This window comes from Epinephelus fuscoguttatus, linkage group LG15 (assembly GCF_011397635.1).
Source record: "Epinephelus fuscoguttatus linkage group LG15, E.fuscoguttatus.final_Chr_v1".
Taxonomy (NCBI): Eukaryota; Metazoa; Chordata; class Actinopteri; order Perciformes; family Serranidae; genus Epinephelus; species Epinephelus fuscoguttatus.
The window spans coordinates 36,358,625-36,381,938 of record NC_064766.1 but is presented as its reverse complement, the minus strand read 5'-3'; the positions used below and the strand labels follow the sequence as shown (position 1 = coordinate 36,381,938).

Genomic DNA, 23,314 nt, shown 5'->3' with positions numbered 1-23,314 from the left:
CAAAAACATTTTTCTCTTAAAAAAGGTCTTCTTTGGATCCTCTCCTTGCCTTAAATATTTCTATTTTATTTATTTATTTAACAGTAAAGGGAACAGAAAGAATGGCTGAATTGTTTGCTGCTGCCCCTTACAGTGAGCAAACAGCAATATAAAACACAAATTAAATATAACCTTCTCCTTCTTTTATTTCCTATGAATCGCCTGGCGTTTTTTTTTTTAAAGCAAATTAGTTATTTCATTTACCTTACTACTTTATTATCTATCATAGTAATCCTATGTATGTATGTAAGAATGTATGTATGAATTATTTTTTTTATTACTGTCATATCTATCTTATTGTTATTTTGTTTGTTCTTTTTGCATGTTTTTGTTATTTGAGATGCTGGGATCGTGGTGTGGGATGGGAGGGACGTACAGCAGTAGTTATTGTAAAGATTGACAATTTCTATGAGAATTTGTCCAGCTACAATGAGAGGCTATAATTTTGATATAAAATTATAAAATTTAATATATATATATATTAGCCCACCACCACCCTAAAACAGATTTGTTGCTTTTACAATGACTTCACAAACAGAATGTCTCCTTACTAGAAAGTATCAATCAATCAATCAATCAATCAATCAATCAATCAATCAATCAACCAATCAAAAAAAACAAACAAAAACAAAACAAAAAAAAGTTTAAAATGTATCCCCTCCCAAACTTATGTTTCTCTTAAAAAAGAAACCCTTCTCTGGATCCTCCATATGACCTAGAAATTAATATTGTTAAGGTTGAAAATAAAATCCTGATACAGAGATAGGCCTGTTTTCTTGGCACACACAAAAGCAACTTTTCACATATAAGATTTTTTTTTGTGTACTTAAGTCCTCAGTATGCAAGATATATCTTTTGGATGCACTTGGATGCATCGTCAGTGATGTGCCCTGGGGTCAACAGGCGTCTCAGGTCATCAGACACCCTCACCTATGCAACCCAGCCAGGGTTGATCAGTCCCTGACTCGCATTTCAGCAGCAACTTCCCACAGTTCAGACTTCTTAATCCGAAGCCACCTGGTGTCTTTCTCTACGGCTTCACTCGTGGATTGGATGTCCTTCTTCTTTGCTTCACCTGTGATGCCCAATCTATTGAAGACTGTGCACAATGAGCGTCCTGCAAGGTCACTACTGCTCACCTCAGTGGGTTCATAGTGCGTCTTCCAGGCTCTGTCCTGACACACCTCCTAGTCCTTGGTAATTTGTGTGTTTCCGCTCATTGGTTTCCTCAGTGCACTCTTCCCAGGGCAGTGTAAGCTCCAGCATCATTAGTTGTTTTGTCACCTCAGGTAATCATCATGTCTGGCCGGAGTGATGTTGCTGTGATGTGTTTAGGAATTTTCAGCTGAGATGGTGCAGCCTGTTATTATTCCTTTGCCAAACTGATGCCAGTCTGTTCCTGACCCAGACGTGACCCTCAGCCTTAAATTGTTGTAATATTGGTCCTTGATCTTGCTTGGAACATGGTGGCAGTGTAGGTGTTGGCCAGGTCCAACCACTATGTTGAAATATAAATCTGGGTAAGCGAAATAAAAGGCCCCTCCCTGCAGATCACTCTGAAAAACTTTAATTGCTAATATACCACAGTGTATTACTGCTGTGTAGTTCTCTGTCTTATGGTACAGTAACATAAGTAGGCTACTAAAGATATTTAGGCAGACTATCAACTAAAGGATCCTTAAATGAACCTTATACAAACAGTGTAGGGATTTTAAACGAGGCAGTGATGTAAGCTTTTTGCCTAGTGCCAGTTATGTATGACCTGTAATTTATTTCCAGACTTTTTGTGAACACCTGAAAGCTGTGTGTTGCAACAGCTGAGCCCGATGTCACAAAGGCACAGCGGGTACTTCTAGTTTCACGCAGTCAGGACTGAAAGTTAATATATAGCACAGAGGAAAATGATTTCTCACTTGGTGTTTTAGGGCCCGCTGATATTGCAGGGTTAGACCTGTCTGTTAATAGGGCACTACTTGCCACATATTTTTCCAAATTTACCTTTAACTAGAAAAAATATCTGCATGCACTAACTTAACTTGCAGCAAAAGACACAGTTCAGTCCAACACAGCCGCTGCTTTGATACAGAAGTGACGGGGAATTACAGAAATGTCTTCTGTCCTGCAGGAAATCTGTTCAAGTGTGAAGAACATAAAGCAGCTGGAGTATGGAGCTCTGGTCAGACGAGCAAGCCAGCTCAGGGAAGAGCTCAGGCAGGTAAAGGAAAAGAATTTATTGACATATTTGCAGTATGGATTCTGGACTCTGTTGCCAAACTGTGTCACTTTGAATTAATCTGTCCACAGAAAGTGAGAAAGCCATACAAAGAACTGATAGATGTCTCATCGGGCGACCCACACAGGGCAGGTGTGAAGCCTCTGTCATTTGTCAGACAGGTAATCAAATCTTGAGACGACTCATCTGTAAGCAGTATTAAAAGCAAATGTGCAAGTTGTCTTGTTGACGCTTAAAATCTTTCTCTCATGTGTGTCTTCATATTTTACAGGTTCTTGCAGCTTGTCTTTACCCTCAGCTTATAAACAGCAACAAACTGCCAGTGGACGTCAGACAGAGAGCTCAGTGGCTGCTTAAGGGATGTGATGGAGGGAGTGTAGGTAAGGACTGTGGTCAGGAGTCCGCTCACTCAAAATACAAAATATTTTTTACTTTTCCACTCACTTCTACCTGTGTCTTGCCAAGCAGATGGTTTTAATTTTATTTGCCCAGGTTTTGAGATATTTGTCTCCAAGATTTCTGTAACTAGTCCAACAGAATACTGATGAATTGAATTTTTGTCTGTTACGCTAACAGCAAAAACAAGACTCAGAGTCTTCAGCCAAGTTTAGTGAGATATTTCAATTTATTGAGCACCACAAATAAATCTTAAAAACAACAAATCTTAAAAGCAAATTAAAGGCACAGTTGGTCATTTTTACTTTGTGTCATATTTGCTGAAACGGTCACTATATTCTGACAGAAGTACACGAGAAAGATCATCTGTGAAAAACAGGGCACAAACAAAAGTTAAGACGGTGAAAGTCCGAGGTGGACGGGCGGGAGGGGTGGAGCAAACGCTGACTTTCCATGCAGAGTGGTGTTTGTGTCCCATAAGATTCTAAAGCCAAATCCTGTTGTTTTCTTCCTAAACCTAATCACGTGTTTTTGTTGCCTAAACCTAACCACATGCATTAGTTGTGATTGGAGGAAAAAAACACATCAATTTGCAGTGCTGTACTGACATAGTGCTTTTATTTTGAAAGCAACTGTATGTAAACCGTAAAATTCCCATGAAAATGGAGGTGTACTTTGAAAGAAAGAAAGAAGTTTGTTATGTGTATTGTAAATCGATGAGCATTTTTAAAATGTACTTCTTTAAATTAAACAAAAGGGGACAATTCAGAGGTGTTTGTCATTTATAGGATATTATGCAGCCGTTTTACTGGTCTGGCTCACCTGTGATCAAAATGGACTGTATGTGGCCCACGAGCTAAAATGAGTGTGACACCTCAGCTCTAATGCATCTGTCAGTAGTGCTGCAGGGATGAAATTTTTTTTGCCCTGGTTCTCTCAACAAAAAGCCACTGGGAAATTTGCCCAACCCAAACAAACCAAGGAGGGAGGATTATGCTGGAATCACACAGCTTTTAAAAAGCCCCAAGCAGGTGAAGCCAATCCCAAAACGAGGTGGGAGGTGCAGGTAATCAAGGAGGCTCTGGAACAGGAAAGCAGAAGCAGGTATTCAGGAAAACACACAGAGCCCAAGGCCTGTGGCCGTCACAGTGGCAAACAAAAGTTTATGATACTTACACATTGTGGTCAGCAAGACAATCATCATACATTTTAAAGGGATAGTGCACCCAAAAATGAAAATTCAGCCATTATCTACTCACCCATATGCCGAGGGAGGCTCAGGTGAAGTTTTAGAGTCCTCACAACACTTCTGGAGATCCCAGGGCAGAGGGGGTAGCAACACAACTCCACCTAATAGAGGCTTACGGCGCCCCAGATTCAAACGTCCAAAAACACATAATTGAAACCTCAAAATATCTCCATACTGCTCGTCTGTAGTGATCCAAGTGTCATTTGAACTCTGTTTTTAGCCTCATTGTAGCCTGTAGCTCTAACTGCCTCTCTGTGCACCACACTCACGTGTGCGAAATGACGTTTTTCCAAACAGCTTTTTATGTCGGGGCTTCAGGACATTTAGCAGTATGGAAATATTTTGTTGTTTCAATTATGTGTTTTTGGGCATTTGAATCTGGGGCTTCGTCAGCCTCCATTAGGTGGAGTTGTGTTGCTACCTCCTCTGCCCTGGGATCTCCAGAAGTGCTGTGAGGACTCTAAAACTTCACCTGAGCCTCCCTCGGCATATGGGTGAGTAGATAATGGCTGAATTTACATTTTTGGGTGCACTATCCCTTTAAGACAAGGAAACCGGTAGTGCAAAAATACTAACTAATTTCCACATTGAACGACTCGTTCTGGCAGCACTGTATCATGTCTGTGAGAAAAGTTTATGACCTGTGTTGGAAATAGTCAAATGATGCACCTGGAGCAAACTTTCTCATTTTACAGCTAAACAGTACACTAAATTGTGTTTCTGAAAACATTTGAGGCAAGAAATAGGCAATGCAGTGACAGAATCTTGATTCATGTTTGATTGCAAGTTTGACCATAGCTCACAAGCTGTGATTGACTGGTGCATTAGAGCCTCCTCTGATCTACTTGGTTGTTTTCCATTGTGTGTGGTAATGCCATTAGACGAGGTACAATGCAGTCGAGTAGGCAGAAGAACATAATTTTTCATAGATTTACTATCTTATTATGGCTTTGTGGAAAAAGTGATCAACTACAGCTTTAAGGCAAAATTACCTGCATAGTTAGACACCACTAAAGGTACATAAGTAGGATTTCTATTTACGATTCTTTTACACAATATGAAAAAAATCAAAATACAATGATAACAATATTTACATGCTGCTCTACAGTCTCATCTCAGCTCTCTTGTGTTATTCCTTCAGGTGCTTATAGTTCTGCAGCGGGCATACCAGACATAGTCTGCAGAGTCTCTGAATTCATAGCAAGACGAGATGGTGGGGTCCCATCTCACCCTGAAAACATATACATCAGCGCCGGCTCACAGTGGGCACTCATGGTAATAATCACTATAACTAACATACTGTTATATTATATACCGTGTCTCTTCCTTCTTTAGATCATCATCATCTTCCAGTTAACACAATCTGTTCCTTTGCTTATTAGAACATCCTCAATGTCTTGGTAAACCGTGAGGCGTCACCCAAAACAGGTGTGCTGATCCCAGCGCCATGCTACTCAGTTACTTCTGAGTCCATAATGGAGTGGGGAGGAGTCACTGTCCCCTACTACCTCAGTGAGGAGCAGGGCTGGGAGCTGCAGGTGGAGGAGCTGCATCGAGTGCTGGAATCTGCAAAGGGGGTCTGCAACCCTGTAGCTCTGTATGTTGCCAACCCTGGGAATCCAACAGGTAGGAAAGCCTCCCTGAGTATATTTTTGTGTCACAGAATATGTATGACATGGTTGTTTTCATGCCACGTTGCCTGCAGGTCTGGTTCAAAGCAAGGAGTTGATGCAAGGGGTGATCCGATTTGCTTCAGAGAAGAGGCTCTTCCTTCTGGCTGATGAGGTCTGTGTCTTAAGTCACCTGTCCACGAAAACTCATGAACATGTGTAAATGAACGCTTGGATTTTCTGTGTGTTCTCCTCCACAGGTCTATCAGGACTTTGTTTATGGGGAGAAAAGCAAGTTTTTCTCCTACAAGAGGGTTCTGGCTGAGATGGGTCCTCCTCTGTCAGACACAGTGGAGCTCGCATCCTTCGCCTCAGTATCCAAAAGCTTGAGTGGAGAGTGAGTTTTCAGTCATGTGTGTTTGAAGTTGTGCAAGGAAGTCCTCACAAAAGTCACAGAAATACAACTTAAAGGGAGAGCTCATCCCAAAATCAAAAACACATTTTTTCCTCTTACCTGTTGTGCTAGTTATCAATCTAGATTGTTTGTGTGTGAGCTGCTGAGTATTGGAGATATCAGTAGTAGGGATGTCTGCCTTCTCTGGATTATAATGGAACCAGATGACACTTGGCTTGTGCTCAAAGTCCCCCCAAAAATACATTTGAAAAACTCAACAGCAGTGTCTCTTTCTAGAGATCATGACCTGGTTACTCAAGATAATCCACAGACCTTGTGAGCAGTTTCATGTAGGAACTATTTTCTCTCTGCTGAACTACACCCACCAGCTGTATCACTGCGCACCAAAACAATTTAGACTGATAAATAGCACTACAGATAAGAGGAAAAATATGTACTTTTCATTTTGTGATGAACTATCCCTTTAAAATGAGGGCTAAGTTTTAATTTTAAATTTAAAAGACTCTCTTTTCTTAATTTTTGACCTTGAAAACAGTAGCTGGAAAAACGATCTCAACACAAGACTGATGAGACATGAAGTCCTCAAAAGGGCTACGAAAAATTTAAACGTGAATATCTAGAAGATGGACAAACTCTGTGCTACAGAAGATTGTGTGATTTGACCAAAGAGCTTTCGAACAGCTACTAACTAGACTCTTGTTTCTCCTAACAGGTGTGGTCTGCGTGGTGGATACGTGGAGCTGGTAAATCTGGACCCCGCCGTTCTGAAATGCATCAACAACCTGTTCTCGATAGACAGCTGTGCACCCATGTTGGGTCAGTTTGCCCTGGATCTGATGACGAACCCTCCACAACCAGGAGATCCCTCATACCCACTTTATTGTGTGGTGAGACCAGAAATGTTTAGTTCAGATCACCTTGCAGGATGTCTAATAGCTTGCTCTGCACTGAGATTCTAGACTCCACTGCGCCCCTGACTCTAAAGCGCATAAAGCCACAGTCTGAGCCTTGGCTGAATGAGTCCACTTGCACGCTCAGATGTAGGCTGGCGGGGAGAAAGCGGAAAAAGGACAAACTCCAGATTTCTTGGGATCTCCTACGTGATTCTCTTCTGACATATCAGCAGGCTGTTAAAGCTGCTAAAACGGAATACTTTTCCTCACTTGTTTCCACAAATGCTCACAAGCCTCAGGTTCTTTTCAATGTACTTGACTCACTGGTGAATCCTTGTGATGCTGTCTGTATTAAGCCGTCTTCTTCTCTGTGCGAGCATTTTTTGCAGTTTTTTATTAATAAGATTTCTGCTCTTAGATCCCCGCTCCTTCAGTCTGCTCGGGACCCCTCAGTTCCCACAGCAAGCTCAGCTGTTTTTCACCAGTTTGAGCCTGTTTCACTCTCTCAACTCACTGAAATAGTTGAACACTTACGCCCTGCTAACTGCCCAACTGACAGCATTCCATCCCGTTTGTTTAAGGAGGTTTTCAGTTCAGTTGAGTCTTTTATTTTAAAACTTGTAAATATGTGTCTCAGCTCTGGATGTGTTCCATCCTCCTTTAAACATGCCACGGTGCAGCCTCTTTTGATAAAGAAAAATTTAGATCCCTCGGTATTGGCTAATTTCAGGCCAATTTCCAAACTTCCTTTTATTTCCAAGGTTTTAGAGAAAGTCGTTTTTAACCAACTCCAAGACTTTTTAAAAGGGGCCAACGTTTGTGAACGGTTTCAGTCTGGTTTTAAGCCTCTTCACAGCACTGAAACTGCTCTTTTAAAAGTTTTTAATGATCTCTTGTTAAACCTTGATTCTGGTAACCGTGCCATTTTAATTCTTCTTGACCTAACAGTGGCGTTTGACACAGTGGATCACACAATTCTCCTGTCACGCCTAGAGCACTATGTAGGTATAAAAGGCACTGTTTTAAGTTGGTTTAAATCGTACCTCTCGGACAGATCCTTTTCTGTTCATATGGGGCAGTTTTCCTCCTCATTGGCCCCTCTGACCTGCGGGGTCCCCCAGGGGTCAGTTCTGGGCCCCCTATTGTTCTCCCTTTATATGCTACCCCTGGGGTCGATATTTAGGAAGCATGGTATTTCCTTTCACTGCTTTGCTGATGATGTGCAGGTGTTTTTGCCATTAAAAATTCCCTCCGAAGATTCCCTTCAGGCCGTGCTAAACTGCATAAGTGACATTAAAACATGGATGGACTTAAGCTTCTTAAAATTAAATGAAAACAAAACAGAAGTTGTCCTGTTCGGTCAACCTGATTTGGTTCAGGTCCTTGCCACCTCCCTGGGCCCACTAGCACCTTACATGAGATCCCATGCTAGGAATCTTGGTGTGATTATTGACGGTGTTTTTAAGCTAGACAAACAGGTCAGCTCAGTGGTCAAGTCTAGCTTTTTTCAGCTGAGGCTTTTAGCCAAAGTTAAACCCTATCTAAGCCAGAAAGACCTCGAAAAAGTTAGCCATGCTTTTATTACCTCTCGTTTAGATTACTGCAACTCCCTGTACGTCGGCATTGAGCAATCAGAGCTTAACTACCTGCAGCTTGTTCAGAATGCAGCAGCCCGTCTCTTAACTGGGACAAAGAAACGCGAGCACATAACTCTGGTGCTCTCTTCACTTCACTGGCTTCCGGTTAGGTACAGGATTGATTTTAAGATTCTTTTATTTGTTTTTAAGTCTCTGAATGGGCTGGCTCTGGAATACCTTTCTGACCTTGTTGTGTTGCATCGGCACTCCAGAGCCCTCAGGTCAGCGAATCAGATGGTCTTGGATGTTCCTCGATCACTATCAAAAACTAGAGGAGATCGATCCTTTGCAGTCGTGGCTCCCACTTTGTGGAACGCATTACCGTTGACTGTGCGGACTGCGAATAGCCTCTCCACTTTTAAATCACTGCTCAAGACTCACTTGTTCACCTTGGCCTTTGGTTGAGTACAGTCACCTCTATTTGGTCTTTTACCTTTGTTATATTTCACTGTATAAATGTTTTCTGTGTGGTGTTGTTGTTTTTGCTTATTTAACTGTAAAGCACTTTGGTTGGCCTTTGGCTGTTTTAAAGGTGCTATATAAATAAAGCTGACACTGACAAAGCTGACATTGCTTTGCTTAAGCTAGTTAAAAAGTGGCATTACTCTAGCCTCCAGTTTGATATACATGCTTTTAATCTTGCCTTTAACTTCTACAGGAGACTCAGAACATCAGGAGGATGATAGCTCATAATGTGAAGAGAGTCTTTGAGGTGCTGAACAGTCTGCCGGGTTTCTGCTGCCAGCCCGTGGAAGGAGGAGCATTTGCGTTTCCCAGAGTGCATCTTCCACCTAAAGCCATTCAGAAAGCCAAGGTTACCACTGTGCAATATTGTTGTTTTAAATTGTCACATAGCTGATGTATCCGTCAGAAAATAATTTGAACCTGATTATGTTTTTGGTCTTTTTCAGGAAATGGGAATGCCACCTGATCTGTTCTACAGTTTCAGACTACTGGAGGAGGCTGGGGTGTTTGTCAGACCTGGTTGTGCGTACTCACAAAAGGAGGGCACCCATCACATCAGGTATGATACGTCTTATAAACCAGAGGTCATTACTCTGACTACAGCCTTTACTACACAAAAAGCAGGCTCTATTGTTAAAATAAGCGCAGTTTAGTTTAATAAGGATAAGTTGAAAGTTTTACCTTTAACTCTAATTTCTTTTTGCAGTATTTGCATTTTGGCTGCTGAGGACACCATGGAAGAATTATTAAGACGCCTGACCAGCTTTCACCCACAATTTATGAAGGATTTCTCTTAAACAGAAGGCAATCACTTTCATCCATCTGCACATCAATAATTCATTCAAACAAAAAAAGGATCAATCATTTCCTCGTGAATATTTATTGCAATAAGAGTGACATTTACTGCGTGCAGTCTGTTTTAATGACAACTGGCAAATGATTCTCTTCTGGATAAAATTCAACTTCTGCTTTTGAGAAAGCAAGTAACCATAAATAATAAGCCACAGTCCAAAATCCAAACCAATGGATTTCCTTGAGCCACATGGCAGTCCATCATTCACCACAACAATAACAATGGCGGATCAGTCCACTGTGGATTTCTGCTCTTTGAGAACCCTGATTAGTTCAGCACATTAAGTACTAAAAGATACACAAATGAGATACCATCATCTTCTTCGGTTCCTCTGTACCAGCCAGCAGATCCAACACACACACACACACACACACACACACACACACACACACACACACACACACACACGCTGAGAGTGTTCTGTGTCTTTAATCCACCTCGCTGTCACTGTTGTTGCTCTGAACAAAAGGGTTTGAGTTTGTATTGTTGAGCAGCTCTACGAGTAAAGAGATGAGCTCTCCGTCTTGAGCGGAGTTGGCCGCTGCGTTGCTGGGATTGCTGAGGTTGCGGTACAGCATGGTCTGAATGGAAGTGCGTAGCTCCCACAGCAGCTCCCAGGTCTCAAGTGGCAACTCACAGCGTACCAGAGAGCGTCCAGGAAATGATACTTCCACTCTGTCGCCGTTCACTGGGACATGGGAGAAAGGACAGAGCGTTATTTATGAAGAGAAGAGAGTTCACTGCAAGAATCTAAGAGGGAGGTAATATTTAAGTGCTTCTGAGGATTGTAGTTACTGTTTGAGCAAAAATGTTTTAATGCACAGTTCTGAAATAAATTAAAGTGCTAACAGAAACTTTTCACCTCCCCCTCCCTGTAGTGCTTCCATGTAATATTATTGTTGGCACAGCTGTCACACAGACAACTAGATTGTTTTCCTTGGAGCCTAGCAACAGGGCTCTTTTTTCTTTTACCAGGTAGAGTTTCAAAGGTTATCAAGTTGTGTCACCACCTGTAATTTCTGCTACTAGGGATAGTAACAGTAAAAAACTTAATCTGATATTCTATGGTAACTGGAGACAGCTAACAGCGAAAAACAAGGCACTGTCCTCTTCCTGGTTTGGTTGCACCCAGTAGCAGACAGAATTGCATAGTAACAAGCAGGGCTTACAGGGAACCAATCTTAACACTGATAATATCATCATTTGACAGCAATTACATTGTGCAATAAACATTTTCTTCATAATGATGAACTTGCCTATTTCCACTTTACATTATGTGCTATTAAAAAGGTTGGAGATATGTTTACAAGCACCCCATAAAGGAACTACAAGAGCATTAGCTGGCATTTACACTAACGCAGAACTGCATCAAACAAGTTTTAATATCAGCATAGAGAGCTGAGTAGCCTAAAATCATTTCCCACATCTTTAATACAGGAGTAAAAATGGAGATGTCATCTTCATGTGAGCCACAAAAATGTGAAAGATAAAGAAGGGGAAAAGGTGTTGATGACTGATGCAGCTTTACTGTACAACTCTTAATATTTCTTTAGTGGATATAAAAACATTGAAATAAAAAATGGATTTTCCCAGTTTCTTTTCACTTTTTAAACCGGGTAAAATGGTTTTAAATGATTGATATCACTCATTCTGAAAAAAGTTCTGAAAAAGTGCAAAAGTTTATCCAATCAAATGAGACTTTGGGCAACCAGCTATCCACACTGGCCATACAAGTGCACTTCACCATGTTGGGGTTGTAGTAGCTTACAGAGAAATATGGAGAAAGATAGGAAGAGATGACTGGACATCAGAGGGTAAAACCTTTTTTCATTTCCAAAACAATGTGACTGTTGTCTCATCCATTCATGTCTACCTCCTCCTGATCAAGATAACTGTCCACAGCTCATATATTTTGTTTCACTGGGAAATATGTCTAAGTACAGAAGCTAAAGACGCTCGTACTTCCATTTCACAGGGACACTGAGGGCTCATAAAACCACATCTTTTTGTCGGCTGAAAATGATCCTCACAGGATGGATACGTCAGTAACAGCTTTTTACCCCACGTCTTGGAGGCATCGGAAACACTGACATATCATCGCCTTTAAAAGCCGATTTGGCAAACAGTTGTTTATTTCTACAGTGCAATGTTAGCATTCAGTTGGATTGTTGTTCTGGCAAACTGAGAAATATTTACTCCCTTAAACTGTTTTTAGCCTCAACTGATGTCTAAGAGAAATATCTGGCTCTTTGGCTGCTAAATGCTCCACTATGCTCACCAGCTAGTGGCTAACTGCAGATTTGGGTGTAGCTTCATCACTAAGTGCAACACCTTTCATACTGTCACATGGTCATTTGATATTTTGTTAGATACATTTTGATTGTAGAACAATGCTTACCAAACAGCAAACAGCTAACATGATGAGGGTTCCCAGCACATTCAGTCACCAGTGCCTTTGTCAATGAACTACTTTTAATGGAGAGCAGTACATGTCCTACCTGTCTCTGTGATGTCACAGTCTGTCAGCAGCAGCAGGGCGAGAGGATGGACTGTAGAAGAGTCTCTGACGAAAACGTTCCCGTTGGACTGCACAGCGCTGAAGAAGGTCAACCAGCGACTCGGGAGTTCTTTTCCTCTACAACACAAAGGAAGACAATAAGTTTACATACGCACCATGACAATAAAAACATGCTCTAGTTGATTTTAAAACGTGTTCACACCTGTTCACTGACGACCGGTGAAGCAGTACTGGCCCACTGACTGTGCGGAAAACCATATCGTTGGGGCGAAAGCGCCCTCCTTTGGTCACAACACCTTTCTTTGCCTAAGAAAAAAAAGTAATTGTTTTTATCAACGTGACGCTGGAACGATTAATGTTGGCTTTGACCCAGGGAGGTGCGAGTCAGTTTAAGCAGGACAACCCTAACAAAAAGTAGATTTGACTTTATTAAATTAAAAATATGTTTGTCTATTTTTATGGTGATGTTGTTTCTAAGTGTCAATCAACAACATACCTCCAATATTATTGTAAGAACTCATATATACATCTCACAGTTCTGGCTTTAACCTTTGATAGACAACAGTGGAAAATAGACTTTATTAAGTAGACTCAAAGAGTAGACTTCTTTGCTGCCATGTACCTGAATGAGGTTGGGATAGAGTCCAGCCAGCAGTACAGCTTTAAGCAGCTCGTCCTGGTTGCTGTGCTTGTTGTAGAGAGAAGTCTGACGCTGGCATTCATTTGCAAGAGGCACCAGCTCGGCGTCATACAGGTTCTCGCTGAACTGAGAGATGAGACCTGCAGCGAGACGGCACAAGGACACAAATTGTTTTGTGAAAAGTACAAAAGTAATCCCTCTAAATCATCACTTATGACCCACTAGCAGTGTGTGGCACTGTTCTTTTCTGCCAAGACTCTGCCCTCTGCCTGTATGTTCTTATTTTGCTGTTGGGACTTTCCTGAGTACAGTGTGAAGGTGAGGTCGGGACTTTATAATAAGGTAGTGACCAGGTGCCGGACTGTTTGCAGCACGCATCTAAGAAGTAGCTGCTAAAATTGTGGACAAGGCGTAGAAAAAAAAGCAGACATAGTGAGACAAAATGTCAAACTGAGTATGTCTGGGGTTGGTGTTCACTTTCATGTTTGCTGGCGCTACTCTTTAAAACCCCGACAATCCACTGAGACAGTGTCTAGATGAGTGTGTGCACTTCAAACTAACCGTTGATAAATCGAAGGCTGAACTTGGACAGCATGTATTTGCTCAGATAATCGACCTTGTCCTCTCTGTCCCCCTCAAACTGAGCTTTCCTCCAGCCCAGCACAGCTCTTATGAACACCAAATAGTCGCTGTAGCTGGAGTCGCTCAGAGCCTCTTTTGCCTGCACAAACAGGACACAGATAATCGAATGGTTAATAATTACTAAATGATGTACACTTAACACATGAATCAGCAGGAGTGTGTTAAAACATCTCACCTTGACAACAGCTGCTCTGTTCTGCAGGCTGTTGTGAAAAGGGTCTCTGGTCAGACAGGCAGCTACAGACAGCATGGGCAGAACACATCTGAACATGGCGCTCAGGACCAGCACTTTGCCCAGACGAGGGTCACATGACATGCAGGCGACACGCTCTCCTAAAGGCGTCAGGGCTTCGGTCTTGTCCAGGACTCCTACAAAAGGCAGTTGACAGTTCAGACTTTCATTTAATCGCACATTTGAACATGTTAAGTTAGACAAACAAGATGGCAAAAATCTCACCATAAAATCCAAAACATCACTCACCAATGTCTTGAAGATTTTGAACAGCATCTCTCACAGCTGCTTGCTCTGGACTGTCCAACACTAGGGACAAGAAATCTACAGCCTCCACATACACAAAAATGATGTCATTCAATAAGTCAAAAACACACACACACAAAAAAAAAAATCAGGTAAAAAAAATGAATACACCAAAGACAGAAAGTTTCTAATTAAAACGATTTCACAGATCTTTGTTTTCTCATCACACTTGTGGAAATGGGTTTCCATGCTATGCTCTTTCAATACCTTGCTGTCAGGGCTGTGGATTTTGGCCTGCATGACTAAACTCTGCAGTGGTGTGCGCAGGATCTCAGGGATCGGGAAGGGAGTCATGGATTCCAGCTGCTTTCGTGGGAACAGGTGGTAGGACTGTCCCGGCTGACATCGCCCTGCTCTCCCTTTTCTTTGAGTGACATTAGAACGAGATATCCAAACTGTGTCCAGACAGGAGACCTGAAAAAAATAAAATCAAACTGATTATTCTTAGAGAATACAACAGGCTTATTTTTTGGTTTATAATGAAACAGATACTTTGATACTGACCTTAGTGCGTGGGTCATAATTCTGTTCTTTGTGAGTTCCCGTATCCACAACATGGACGATGTCGTCTATGGTGATTGAGGTCTCAGCGATGTTAGTGGCGAGGACAATCTTCCTCTGGCCCACTGGGGGGCGCTGGAACACTGCCTGCTGGTCTGCTACTGATAAACTAGAATGCACTATAAGAAAAAGGGCACAAAATAATTAATCTCTAAATTCAGAGGACAAAAAACCGTCTTTGCTAGTCAGTCTGTGCGCACTTACGGGGCAAGATCATCTGTGAGCCAGAGGAAAAGTGGGGCCTCCCCTCCAGTATCTCTTGGACAGCCTTGATGTCCTGCCATCCAGGGAGGAAACACAACACTGCACCTGAAGCATGACAGGAAATATTTTGATTCAGAGCCATCATCAAACACTGCTACAAAAGCATAATTTAGAGCAGCAAATGGTGAGAGTTTGTCCGTTAGTTACCTGGCTCTCCATGTTTGTCAATGTGTTCGATTACATCAGCTACTAAATCTACATCTGGAGCAACATCATCTCTTTCCCCCTTAAACAAGAGCAAACAAATGCATGAGACAGGACAAAAGAAAAGGAACATACTAAAGTGGAAACACATAACAGACTCAATTCTCACCTGCTTGTCTGTCTCCACTCCATTCCCGACTGGCAGTGTGCGTCCCATCTCTCTCAGCACGTCGTCCAGGTATCTGTCCTTCACCGGGTGCATGAATCCAGGCACCTTAACAATCGGGCAGCCCCCAAAGTAGTCAGACAGCCTCTCCTTGTCCCCAGTGGCACTCATAAGCACCACTCGTAGATCAGGGTTCTCCTTTAAGCTGGTGCGCAGCAGAGCCAGCAGCAGGTCTGTGTTAATGTCCCTCTCGTGGACCTCATCCACCACCACGTGGCTGATTCCCTTCAGGGACGGGTTCGACTGCAGCTTCCTCAGCAGGACGCCCACTGTGAGGAAGAGCAAGGCTCCTCCGCTCTGCTCTGGTGGTCGGCTCTCAAGTCTCACCTACGCACAGGAAACAATAACTTATATACAATCTGTCTTATAAATTCTCTCTCTCTTTTTGTAATCAATTAATTGGATTTAAGAAAAAGAAAAATATCAAAGAAAATCTGTGAGTGCTTGCCTCATCATCATAACGCAGACACAACTGAAAAAACTCTGCACATGTAGATTTAAAACATGTCTACCTGATATCCCACAGATTTTCTCAGAACTGGACCCATCTCATGAGCAACGCGATGTGCCACAGACACGGCGCTGATCCGGCGAGGCTGGGTCACCAGGATGTTGCACTCGGCCCCCTTGCCATCTGCCACAACCTCCTCCAGCAGGAAGCGGGGGATCCGTGTTGTTTTCCCACAGCCCGTTTCGCCATCGATCACAACCACCCTGGACGACTGCACTGCCGAGATCACGCGCTGACGGTGGGCATCGACCGGGAGCTCCACGCTCAGCCCAGGGTTGGCGCTCTCCCAATGCTCCTGCAGACGGGCGCTGAGCTGCCGCGCCTCGTGTTTAGACAGAGGTTTGAATGGCCTGCCTGTGATGGCGTCTGTCAACTCCTCCTCTTTGTCCTCCTCATTCTCCTCGTTTACTGTCTGCTGTCCTCTCGCCTCTTCCTCTTCCCAAACCTTCTGTACTTCTGTTGCAACTGGGTACTGTTAAAAAGATGAGGCATTAGACTAACATCATACAAGACTACATGGCTAAAAGTATGTGGACCCTCAAATATTACAACCATACATGCATACTCAACATTTCAGGACAAAATCATTGGGATTCATATGCTGCTAAAACAGCCTCCACACTTCTGGAAAAGGCTTGCTTAAAGATTTTGGAAACTGGCTGCAGGGATTTGCCCCCATTCAGCCCAAAACAAAAAAAAAACACAAAACAAAACAAAACATTTGATTGATGTTAGGGATGCTCTTAATGACTAATTTACCTGACAATTAAAAGGAAATTTAAACTTGAGTTACTTATTAAAAGCAATATTCTTTAGGAAACATGCCTGATTATTATAACAGCATTGCCATTGCATGAACGCTACGGCATAAGTAATAATATTTTAATACCAAGTTCAACTGACTAGTATTTTTGGTGCTGACTGGTGGGGGTCAACTTATCGCACATATCCCTAGTTAAAGTACAGATGCTGGATGATATTATTTCTGCAATAAAGCTTATTAAAAGACTGGAATCTACAGAAACAATCACAATCTGTTCTATCTGTTGTAAATAATGGGCTGCTGAGCGATCAACCTTAGGTACAGTGCTTGTATAGGTTAGTTTCGTACGACATCTATTGCACGTCTGTCCGTCCTGGAAGAGGAATCCCTCCTCAGTTGCTCTTCCTGAGGTTTCTACCATTTTTTTCCCCGCCAAAGGGTTTACTGGGGGAGTTTCTCTTTATCTGCTGTGAGGGTCCTAAGGACAGAGGGATGTCGTATGCTGTAAAGCACTCTGAGGCAAATTGTGATTTGTGATACTGGGCTTTATAAATAAAATTGAATGATTGATTTTGTAATGAATTAAATGTGACAGCTTGGATTGGCATCAGACTGAACGTACAACTAAAAAACAGTATGAATCAGCGCTGGACATCTTCAAATAACTGCTGCTGAATTAAATTTCCATAGATATGGATGGATAGATGGATCTGTTACTCAAACTGGACTTCCTGGATTGTATTTCATGCCTCATCTGACACCTAAATCAACACACCCCCACTAGAGGGTTCCTGGCACTGGTTGAACCCAGGGTGTGGAGTTTGCATATTCTCCCCATGGCTCCCTGGTTTTCTCCAGGTGCTCCAGCTTCCTCCCACAGTCCAAAGACATGCAGTTAACTGGTGACTCTTAATTGTCATAGGTGTGAATGTGAGTGTGAATGGTTGTCTGTCTCTATGTGTCAGCCCTGTGATAGTCTCGAAACCTGTCCAGGGTGTACCCTGCCTCTTATCCTAAGCGGTTACAGAAAATGAATGAATGTTTCAGTCAAGACCAACAGTTATGTTTATGTTGTGCACATAACCACAGAATAGGAAAACCTCTTCCATTTTTCTCACATGAGGTGAAGACTGACCTGTGCGAGGTAGTCTCTCATGTGTTCCTCCAGGTACTCTGGGACTTCCAGGGGGAGGGGGCGTCTCTCTCGCTGTCCTGCCTCCTTCACCTTCTCTCGATGGTAACTGGCGTGAGTCAGTGGGTTGTTGTTCTTATCCAGCAGCTCCAGCTCCTGGACCAGGTGATAAAACACATGTTCTAAAACCTATCTCTAAATTATATGTAAAAGGTTTACTAGTTGTTGTTTTTTTAATATACAATGTTATCTCACCTTCAGTTTCATGCAGGCGAGAGCTAAAGCTCTCTTCTCTGCTGTCACTCGGTTCCCCGCTGTGGCGTAGAACGTCATCTTCTCTGGCCAGTGCAGTGTTACAAAACACTTCTTCAGCTTCCCTCCTGTTATTTTGACTTGTATTTGCTCCTGTAAAGATAGGGAATGACAGACAGTTTAGAATACAGGATGAGTAAGGAGCTTAGCTTTCATTGTGCAAAGGATGATGAGCTACCAACCCTGATTCTGTTGGATGACGTGGCCACCTGAAGGACCCTGGTGAGGAGAGATTTAGGTTGTGGAAACAGGGAACAAGCTTCAGAGATAGTGGAGAAGTCTTCATCGGGAGGCAGCCATTGTTTCTGTTCATCTGCCTTGATTGTAGACATGGGTGCATTTACTGTCTGCGAGTCCTCCAAGTTATCATAAAGTAGTGACTGTAGCCTGCTGCTTTGCCTGCCAGCTCCCTTCCTGGGTAGCTGATTATCTGGACCAATGAAACCCATTTCCTGTACGGAAAGCCAGAGAGAAAGGGAAGAGATTAGGAACAAGTACAGATCCAACAGAAAATGAGTGTGTGTGTCTACTCTCAAAAGTCTGAGGTCACTGCAGCTTACTCTGAGCTTGAAACAAGCAGCAGCTGCAGCAAATCGTTCTGCATCCACCCTCTTGGAGGCAAAACCCTCTTCTTCAATCTTGCAGGGCCACTGTAGTGTGACAGTGGCTTTCTACAGACACAAAGATACAACACAAAACTCAGTTATGTCTTTAAACTTTAGCTGTCAATGGGAATGTCAATGTCCAGAAACCTTCATCTCATTGTGACTTTAGCTCGGACCTTGACGCCCTCATTTTCCGTGCAGCTGTACTGGATGAACTGGGACAGGTCGCTGACTCCCAGTGAACGGGAAATGGTGTTATTCAAGAGCATTTTAGGTTCTGGAAACTCCTTCAAGAGGTTTTGGCTCACGTTACCTAAACAGTAAAATCAGACGTTACACACACATAACAAGAGCATCGACCTTTAGTTTCCACTTTAAACTCAAGTAAACTGGGAGGGAAAGACCCCGAAATACAAGCATGAATGTTGTGTTTAAAACACGATGAATGTCCTTGAAGCTCAGCCGTGATGTAAGCTGTCACCGGTTAGCCAATGTGGCTAACGGCTAACTCGTCACTCACCTCCTTTGGTCTGTAAATGTGATGTCCCGTCTTCGTCAAAGCTCCGAGGGTTTGTTCTGTACCACCGCATGCCTCTACCCCAGTTCGACGCTGTTTTGCCTCCTGTATGAACACATTTGGAAACATTACACAGCGCTCTGAGCCGCACGAGTAGACCGCCGGGCAGCGCCATCTTTAAAACTACAAATTCTTCTTCTGCGGCAGCGCGATGACGTATGCACCAGTGCTCACAGTGACACCCTTTGGCGAGGAGTGTAAATTACTTTTATTCATAAACCTATCTTAAGCACTAATGAAACTAATCTCTTAAAATAATATTCAAAATATGTCCAACCATTGAAAAATAAATATATAAATATTACAAATAAAATAAAATAAAATTTAAAATAAATAAGGATTTCGAAATGCCAAGTATTTTTCGAGGGGTACATAACTTTCCCCTTAATTTACAATCATATGGAATATTTATCCGGTTCCTTAATCATCAATTAATGCTTTTTAAAAGCTGCTATATATTCATTTAGTTCTTAAACGGCCTTAAAACGGAAGTCCTTAATTTAAGTTTAATAGATTTAAAGTGTTGCGTGACTTTCCTTTAATTAGGGTCCAGGACACTATTGTAATCCTAGGTATTCTTCTCTCTTCTTTCTTCCGAGGAAATCATACTTCCCATGGGTGAAAACTCACCAAACTTTGCACAAAGGTCCAGTCTCATGCCAGATATCCTCAGCTGTAAACTCAAGCCAATAGTCCTGATGGTGGCGCTACAGCAAGCGTCTAAAGTTCAAAACTTTGAAAATTCATAACAAATCAACCATACGTGCTACAACTTCACAACTTTCATCAAACTGTAGCCCCAATACTGAAGAAACTTTTGTACATTTAAACCTATTAAAAATTATGAAGTTCATCACTCTGTTTTTTTTTTCAAAAACTGTAAAACTTCTTAAACTTATCTCCTCCCACAATTTTTGCTCAATTAAACTATGTTTCTCAGATTTTTGATTTATCAAAAATTGAACCTACAGTGCATCAAAATGTTTGACTGTAAACGGTACTGTAAACATACACATGCAAATTCTTGCTAAATGAATCTTCAATGTTCATGAAAAAAATGACAAAATTCTAGAGTCATGGTAGATGATGTGTGGCAAATTTCAGAATTTTATCTCAAAAACTGAGTTTTTGACAGCATTTTAAATTTTGCTCTAATGTGAACAATTGGAGTCAACGTAAAAATGGCAATTTTAAACATCAGTTTTTCACATATGGAGCAAATCAATCATTGTTACAAACAAATTACCAACATCTCCATGCTGTCGAGATGCAATATGTGTATTTTCAGATTTCTGTCTTAATAACTGATTTTTTTTATAGTGGTTTCAAATCTGCCTTTCCATGCACGGATGGCTGTTTTCCTACACAACAGTGAATGGCTTATTCAGCTTGTGAAGCCACTGTTGAGTTGCTACTTGCCAATTAGCTCAGAGCGGTAGATGACCGTCTTAGGTTCCAGAGGTTGCTCAGAATTGCCTAAAAATGCCCGGACCCGACCCATCCAAGAGTACTCTCGACCCATCGCTGCGCAGCAGCTATAATTGAATTAATTTTTTAAAATTTAATTTTATATACTTTATTAATCCCTCTGAGGGGAAATTCAATTTTCACATTAATTTTAAATATCTGACAAATCCCTTAATGAGCAGTTCACAGTTTTATTAATAATTAAAGAGGCTCAAAAATGTCAAAATCAAACCCCCTTAAAAACAGCTTCACTTCAAAAGCTGTTACTGAGCAAGTTAAGTAGTGGGTTTAAGGGGTATGATACTTCCCTTAATTTACATGTGCATTTTGGATATTTATATAATTCCTAAATTATCAATTTATGGTTTTATTGAATCTTTATTAATACATTTATCAACTATTCAAGAGCAAAACTCAAACCCCTTAAAAACATGTATTTCAAAAGCCTTTAACTTAAAAGTTAAGTGGGTTTCAGAGGGTATAGAACATTTCCTTTTATTTACATGGTCATTTGGAATATTTGTCAGTCTTTGAGTTATTATTATTATTATTATTTTGTTTTACACTGCATACATACATTTATTAAGGTCTTAAATTTTACCCCTGAGATCCAGAGATCCTGTGAATGGTCCATCAGTGAAACCAAATTGCCTAAGCCATCATTTACTAAGCCCCTTAAATTGCTCATTTATTTGACATATTCTCTCTTAACAGATTATGTAGTCCCTCCATCCTAAAAATCTGGTAAAATGTAGAAGTAGAAGCATATAGTTATACTTTCTGGGCTCTGTGTAAGAATTAAACACTAACTCTTGTTGCGTAAAATAATCTTACATTTTGATGAGGCCTCAACAACTGTGGGACCCTAGGATTGTTGCCAGCTTTCAGTGTGTGCGTTATTTGGATGTCTCAGTTGTGTACATACTGTATACAGTCTGATTTTCAGCAGTTATCTGACTTATATGTTGGCTCACACCTGGAAAACATGAGAAAAACTCCCAGGCTGCGTCTGGTGTCGTCTGGACTGCTGCCCATAAATACCTCTGCATGATAAACCAGTTCTTTTGGACAAATAAGAGATGGAACTGGTACTTGTGCTCCTCCTGCTTGTTACAACGGGTGAGTTAATAAAACGTATCCATTTACTGTTAGAGTTGGAGATAAAGTTAATACATGAGGTGAGTAAAGCAATCTCACTGTTTCTGTCTCTCCCTGTGTTTAAGTGTCTGGGTGTGGTGTACCCAGCTACAAGCCCAACACCGGCCGCGTGGTGAATGGGGAAGAAGCCCGTCCATACAGCTGGCCATGGCAGGTTTCTCTGGAGTCATTCTTCCCCACTTGTGGTGGAACTCTTATTGCTCCTGACTGGGTCTTGACTGCTGCACACTGCATCACGTGAGGAGAAATTTATTTGTGGCATTTATATCAGATTAACAATTGTTTTCAGATATTTACTTTAAAAACTTCCTATCCAGATTCCACACATACAGGGTGGTTCTTGCTGAGCATGACATGAACAAGGAGGAGGGACCTGAACAGTCCATTATGGTGGCGAAAATGTTCATCCATCCCAAATGGAATGACAACTGTGTGTCTTGTGGGTACGTTATCATTTACATCAGTAAATATGTCCTTGGAAAAAGCCCTGAGAGTTCTAAATGATTACTGTTGAAAAAACAGGCACTCAACATCATTAAACAGACTCTGGGCAATTTAAAAATATAGCTATTGATATGTTCAATGCTTTGTGTTTCCTCCTGTTATGTAGGAATGACATTGCCCTGCTGAAGCTGGAGAAGAGTGCTGTTATCAATGACAAGGTCCAGCCGGCTTGCCTGCCACAGCATGGTGCCACTCTCGCCCACAACCAGCCCTGCTATGTCACAGGCTGGGGTCGTCTCTCCTGTAAGGCCTGCTGCCAAATCTGTTAACACCCAGCTCAATATTTAAAAATCAAATATATTTCAGATATTATTAAAATGCCCATGTGCTATAATTTTCTCTGTAGCCGGTGGTCCTCGGGCGACTACACTCCAGCAGGCCCTACTCCCTGTGGTGGATCACACTGTCTGCAGTCAAAGTGACTGGTGGGGCAGCTCAGCAAAGACAACTATGGTCTGTGCAGGAGGAGAAAGCAAGTCAGCCTGCCACGTGAGAAACAAGCACACAACTCCATGCTTTGTGTTAAACAACACCACCATTGTCTGTTGCTCTAATATCTGTCATTACCTTCCAGGGTGACTCTGGAGGCCCTCTCAACTGTGAGGGAAGAGATGGTAAGTGGTATGTGCAAGGAGTGACCAGTTTTGTGCACGGAAAGGGCTGCAATACTCCAAAGAAACCCACTATGTTCACCCGTGTGGCCACTTTCATACCCTGGATCAGTGAGGTGAGGGAAGACACAAATGGCATTAAGCAACCATATAACATATACAGGCTATTCATGAAATATACAACCTTAATTTTGTGTTATTTCCTTTCAGACAATGGCCAAAAACTGAAGAAGTCCCCACGACCAAAGAAGTGACTGGACAATAAACTGTATAATGACATTATATTTGTCTTGTATTTTATCAAAATATATACAGATTATAAAAAAAATACATAGCATTCATGACATAAAG

The 23,314-nt window shown here is 41.8% G+C and overlaps 3 protein-coding genes across 3 annotated transcripts; 2 read left to right on the top strand and 1 right to left on the bottom strand.

Annotated features, from left to right (window-relative positions):
- Positions 1 to 1,950: 1,950 nt before the first annotated feature.
- On the top strand, positions 1,951 to 10,200 carry LOC125901684 (alanine aminotransferase 2-like). Its single transcript, XM_049597507.1, has 11 exons — positions 1,951 to 2,254; positions 2,344 to 2,433; positions 2,544 to 2,652; positions 5,059 to 5,192; positions 5,300 to 5,543; positions 5,623 to 5,702; positions 5,788 to 5,924; positions 6,655 to 6,829; positions 9,131 to 9,286; positions 9,384 to 9,496; positions 9,644 to 10,200. The coding sequence occupies exons 1-11, from the start codon at positions 2,147 to 2,149 to the stop codon at positions 9,732 to 9,734; spliced, it is 1,437 nt and encodes a 478-aa protein (XP_049453464.1). The 5' UTR covers positions 1,951 to 2,146; the 3' UTR covers positions 9,735 to 10,200.
- On the bottom strand, positions 10,140 to 19,361 carry dhx30 (DEAH (Asp-Glu-Ala-His) box helicase 30). The gene is made up of 19 exons (XM_049597505.1): positions 19,167 to 19,361; positions 18,823 to 18,959; positions 18,602 to 18,712; positions 18,224 to 18,493; positions 17,985 to 18,134; positions 17,733 to 17,885; positions 15,836 to 16,306; positions 15,267 to 15,650; positions 15,101 to 15,179; positions 14,894 to 14,998; positions 14,633 to 14,808; positions 14,336 to 14,542; positions 14,072 to 14,153; positions 13,766 to 13,959; positions 13,510 to 13,669; positions 12,931 to 13,088; positions 12,511 to 12,614; positions 12,289 to 12,425; positions 10,140 to 10,478 (listed from the first exon to the last, which is right to left on the bottom strand). The coding sequence occupies exons 1-19, from the start codon at positions 19,336 to 19,338 to the stop codon at positions 10,219 to 10,221; spliced, it is 3,510 nt and encodes a 1,169-aa protein (XP_049453462.1). The 5' UTR covers positions 19,339 to 19,361; the 3' UTR covers positions 10,140 to 10,218.
- A 2,286-nt stretch (positions 19,362 to 21,647) lies between these two features.
- LOC125902496 (chymotrypsin-like elastase family member 3B) lies at positions 21,648 to 23,241 on the top strand. Its single transcript, XM_049598879.1, has 7 exons — positions 21,648 to 21,809; positions 21,914 to 22,085; positions 22,166 to 22,291; positions 22,459 to 22,595; positions 22,699 to 22,841; positions 22,927 to 23,079; positions 23,174 to 23,241. Exons 1-7 carry the CDS (start codon positions 21,770 to 21,772, stop codon positions 23,189 to 23,191), a joined length of 789 nt encoding a protein of 262 aa, XP_049454836.1. The 5' UTR covers positions 21,648 to 21,769; the 3' UTR covers positions 23,192 to 23,241.
- Positions 23,242 to 23,314: the final 73 nt, after the last annotated feature.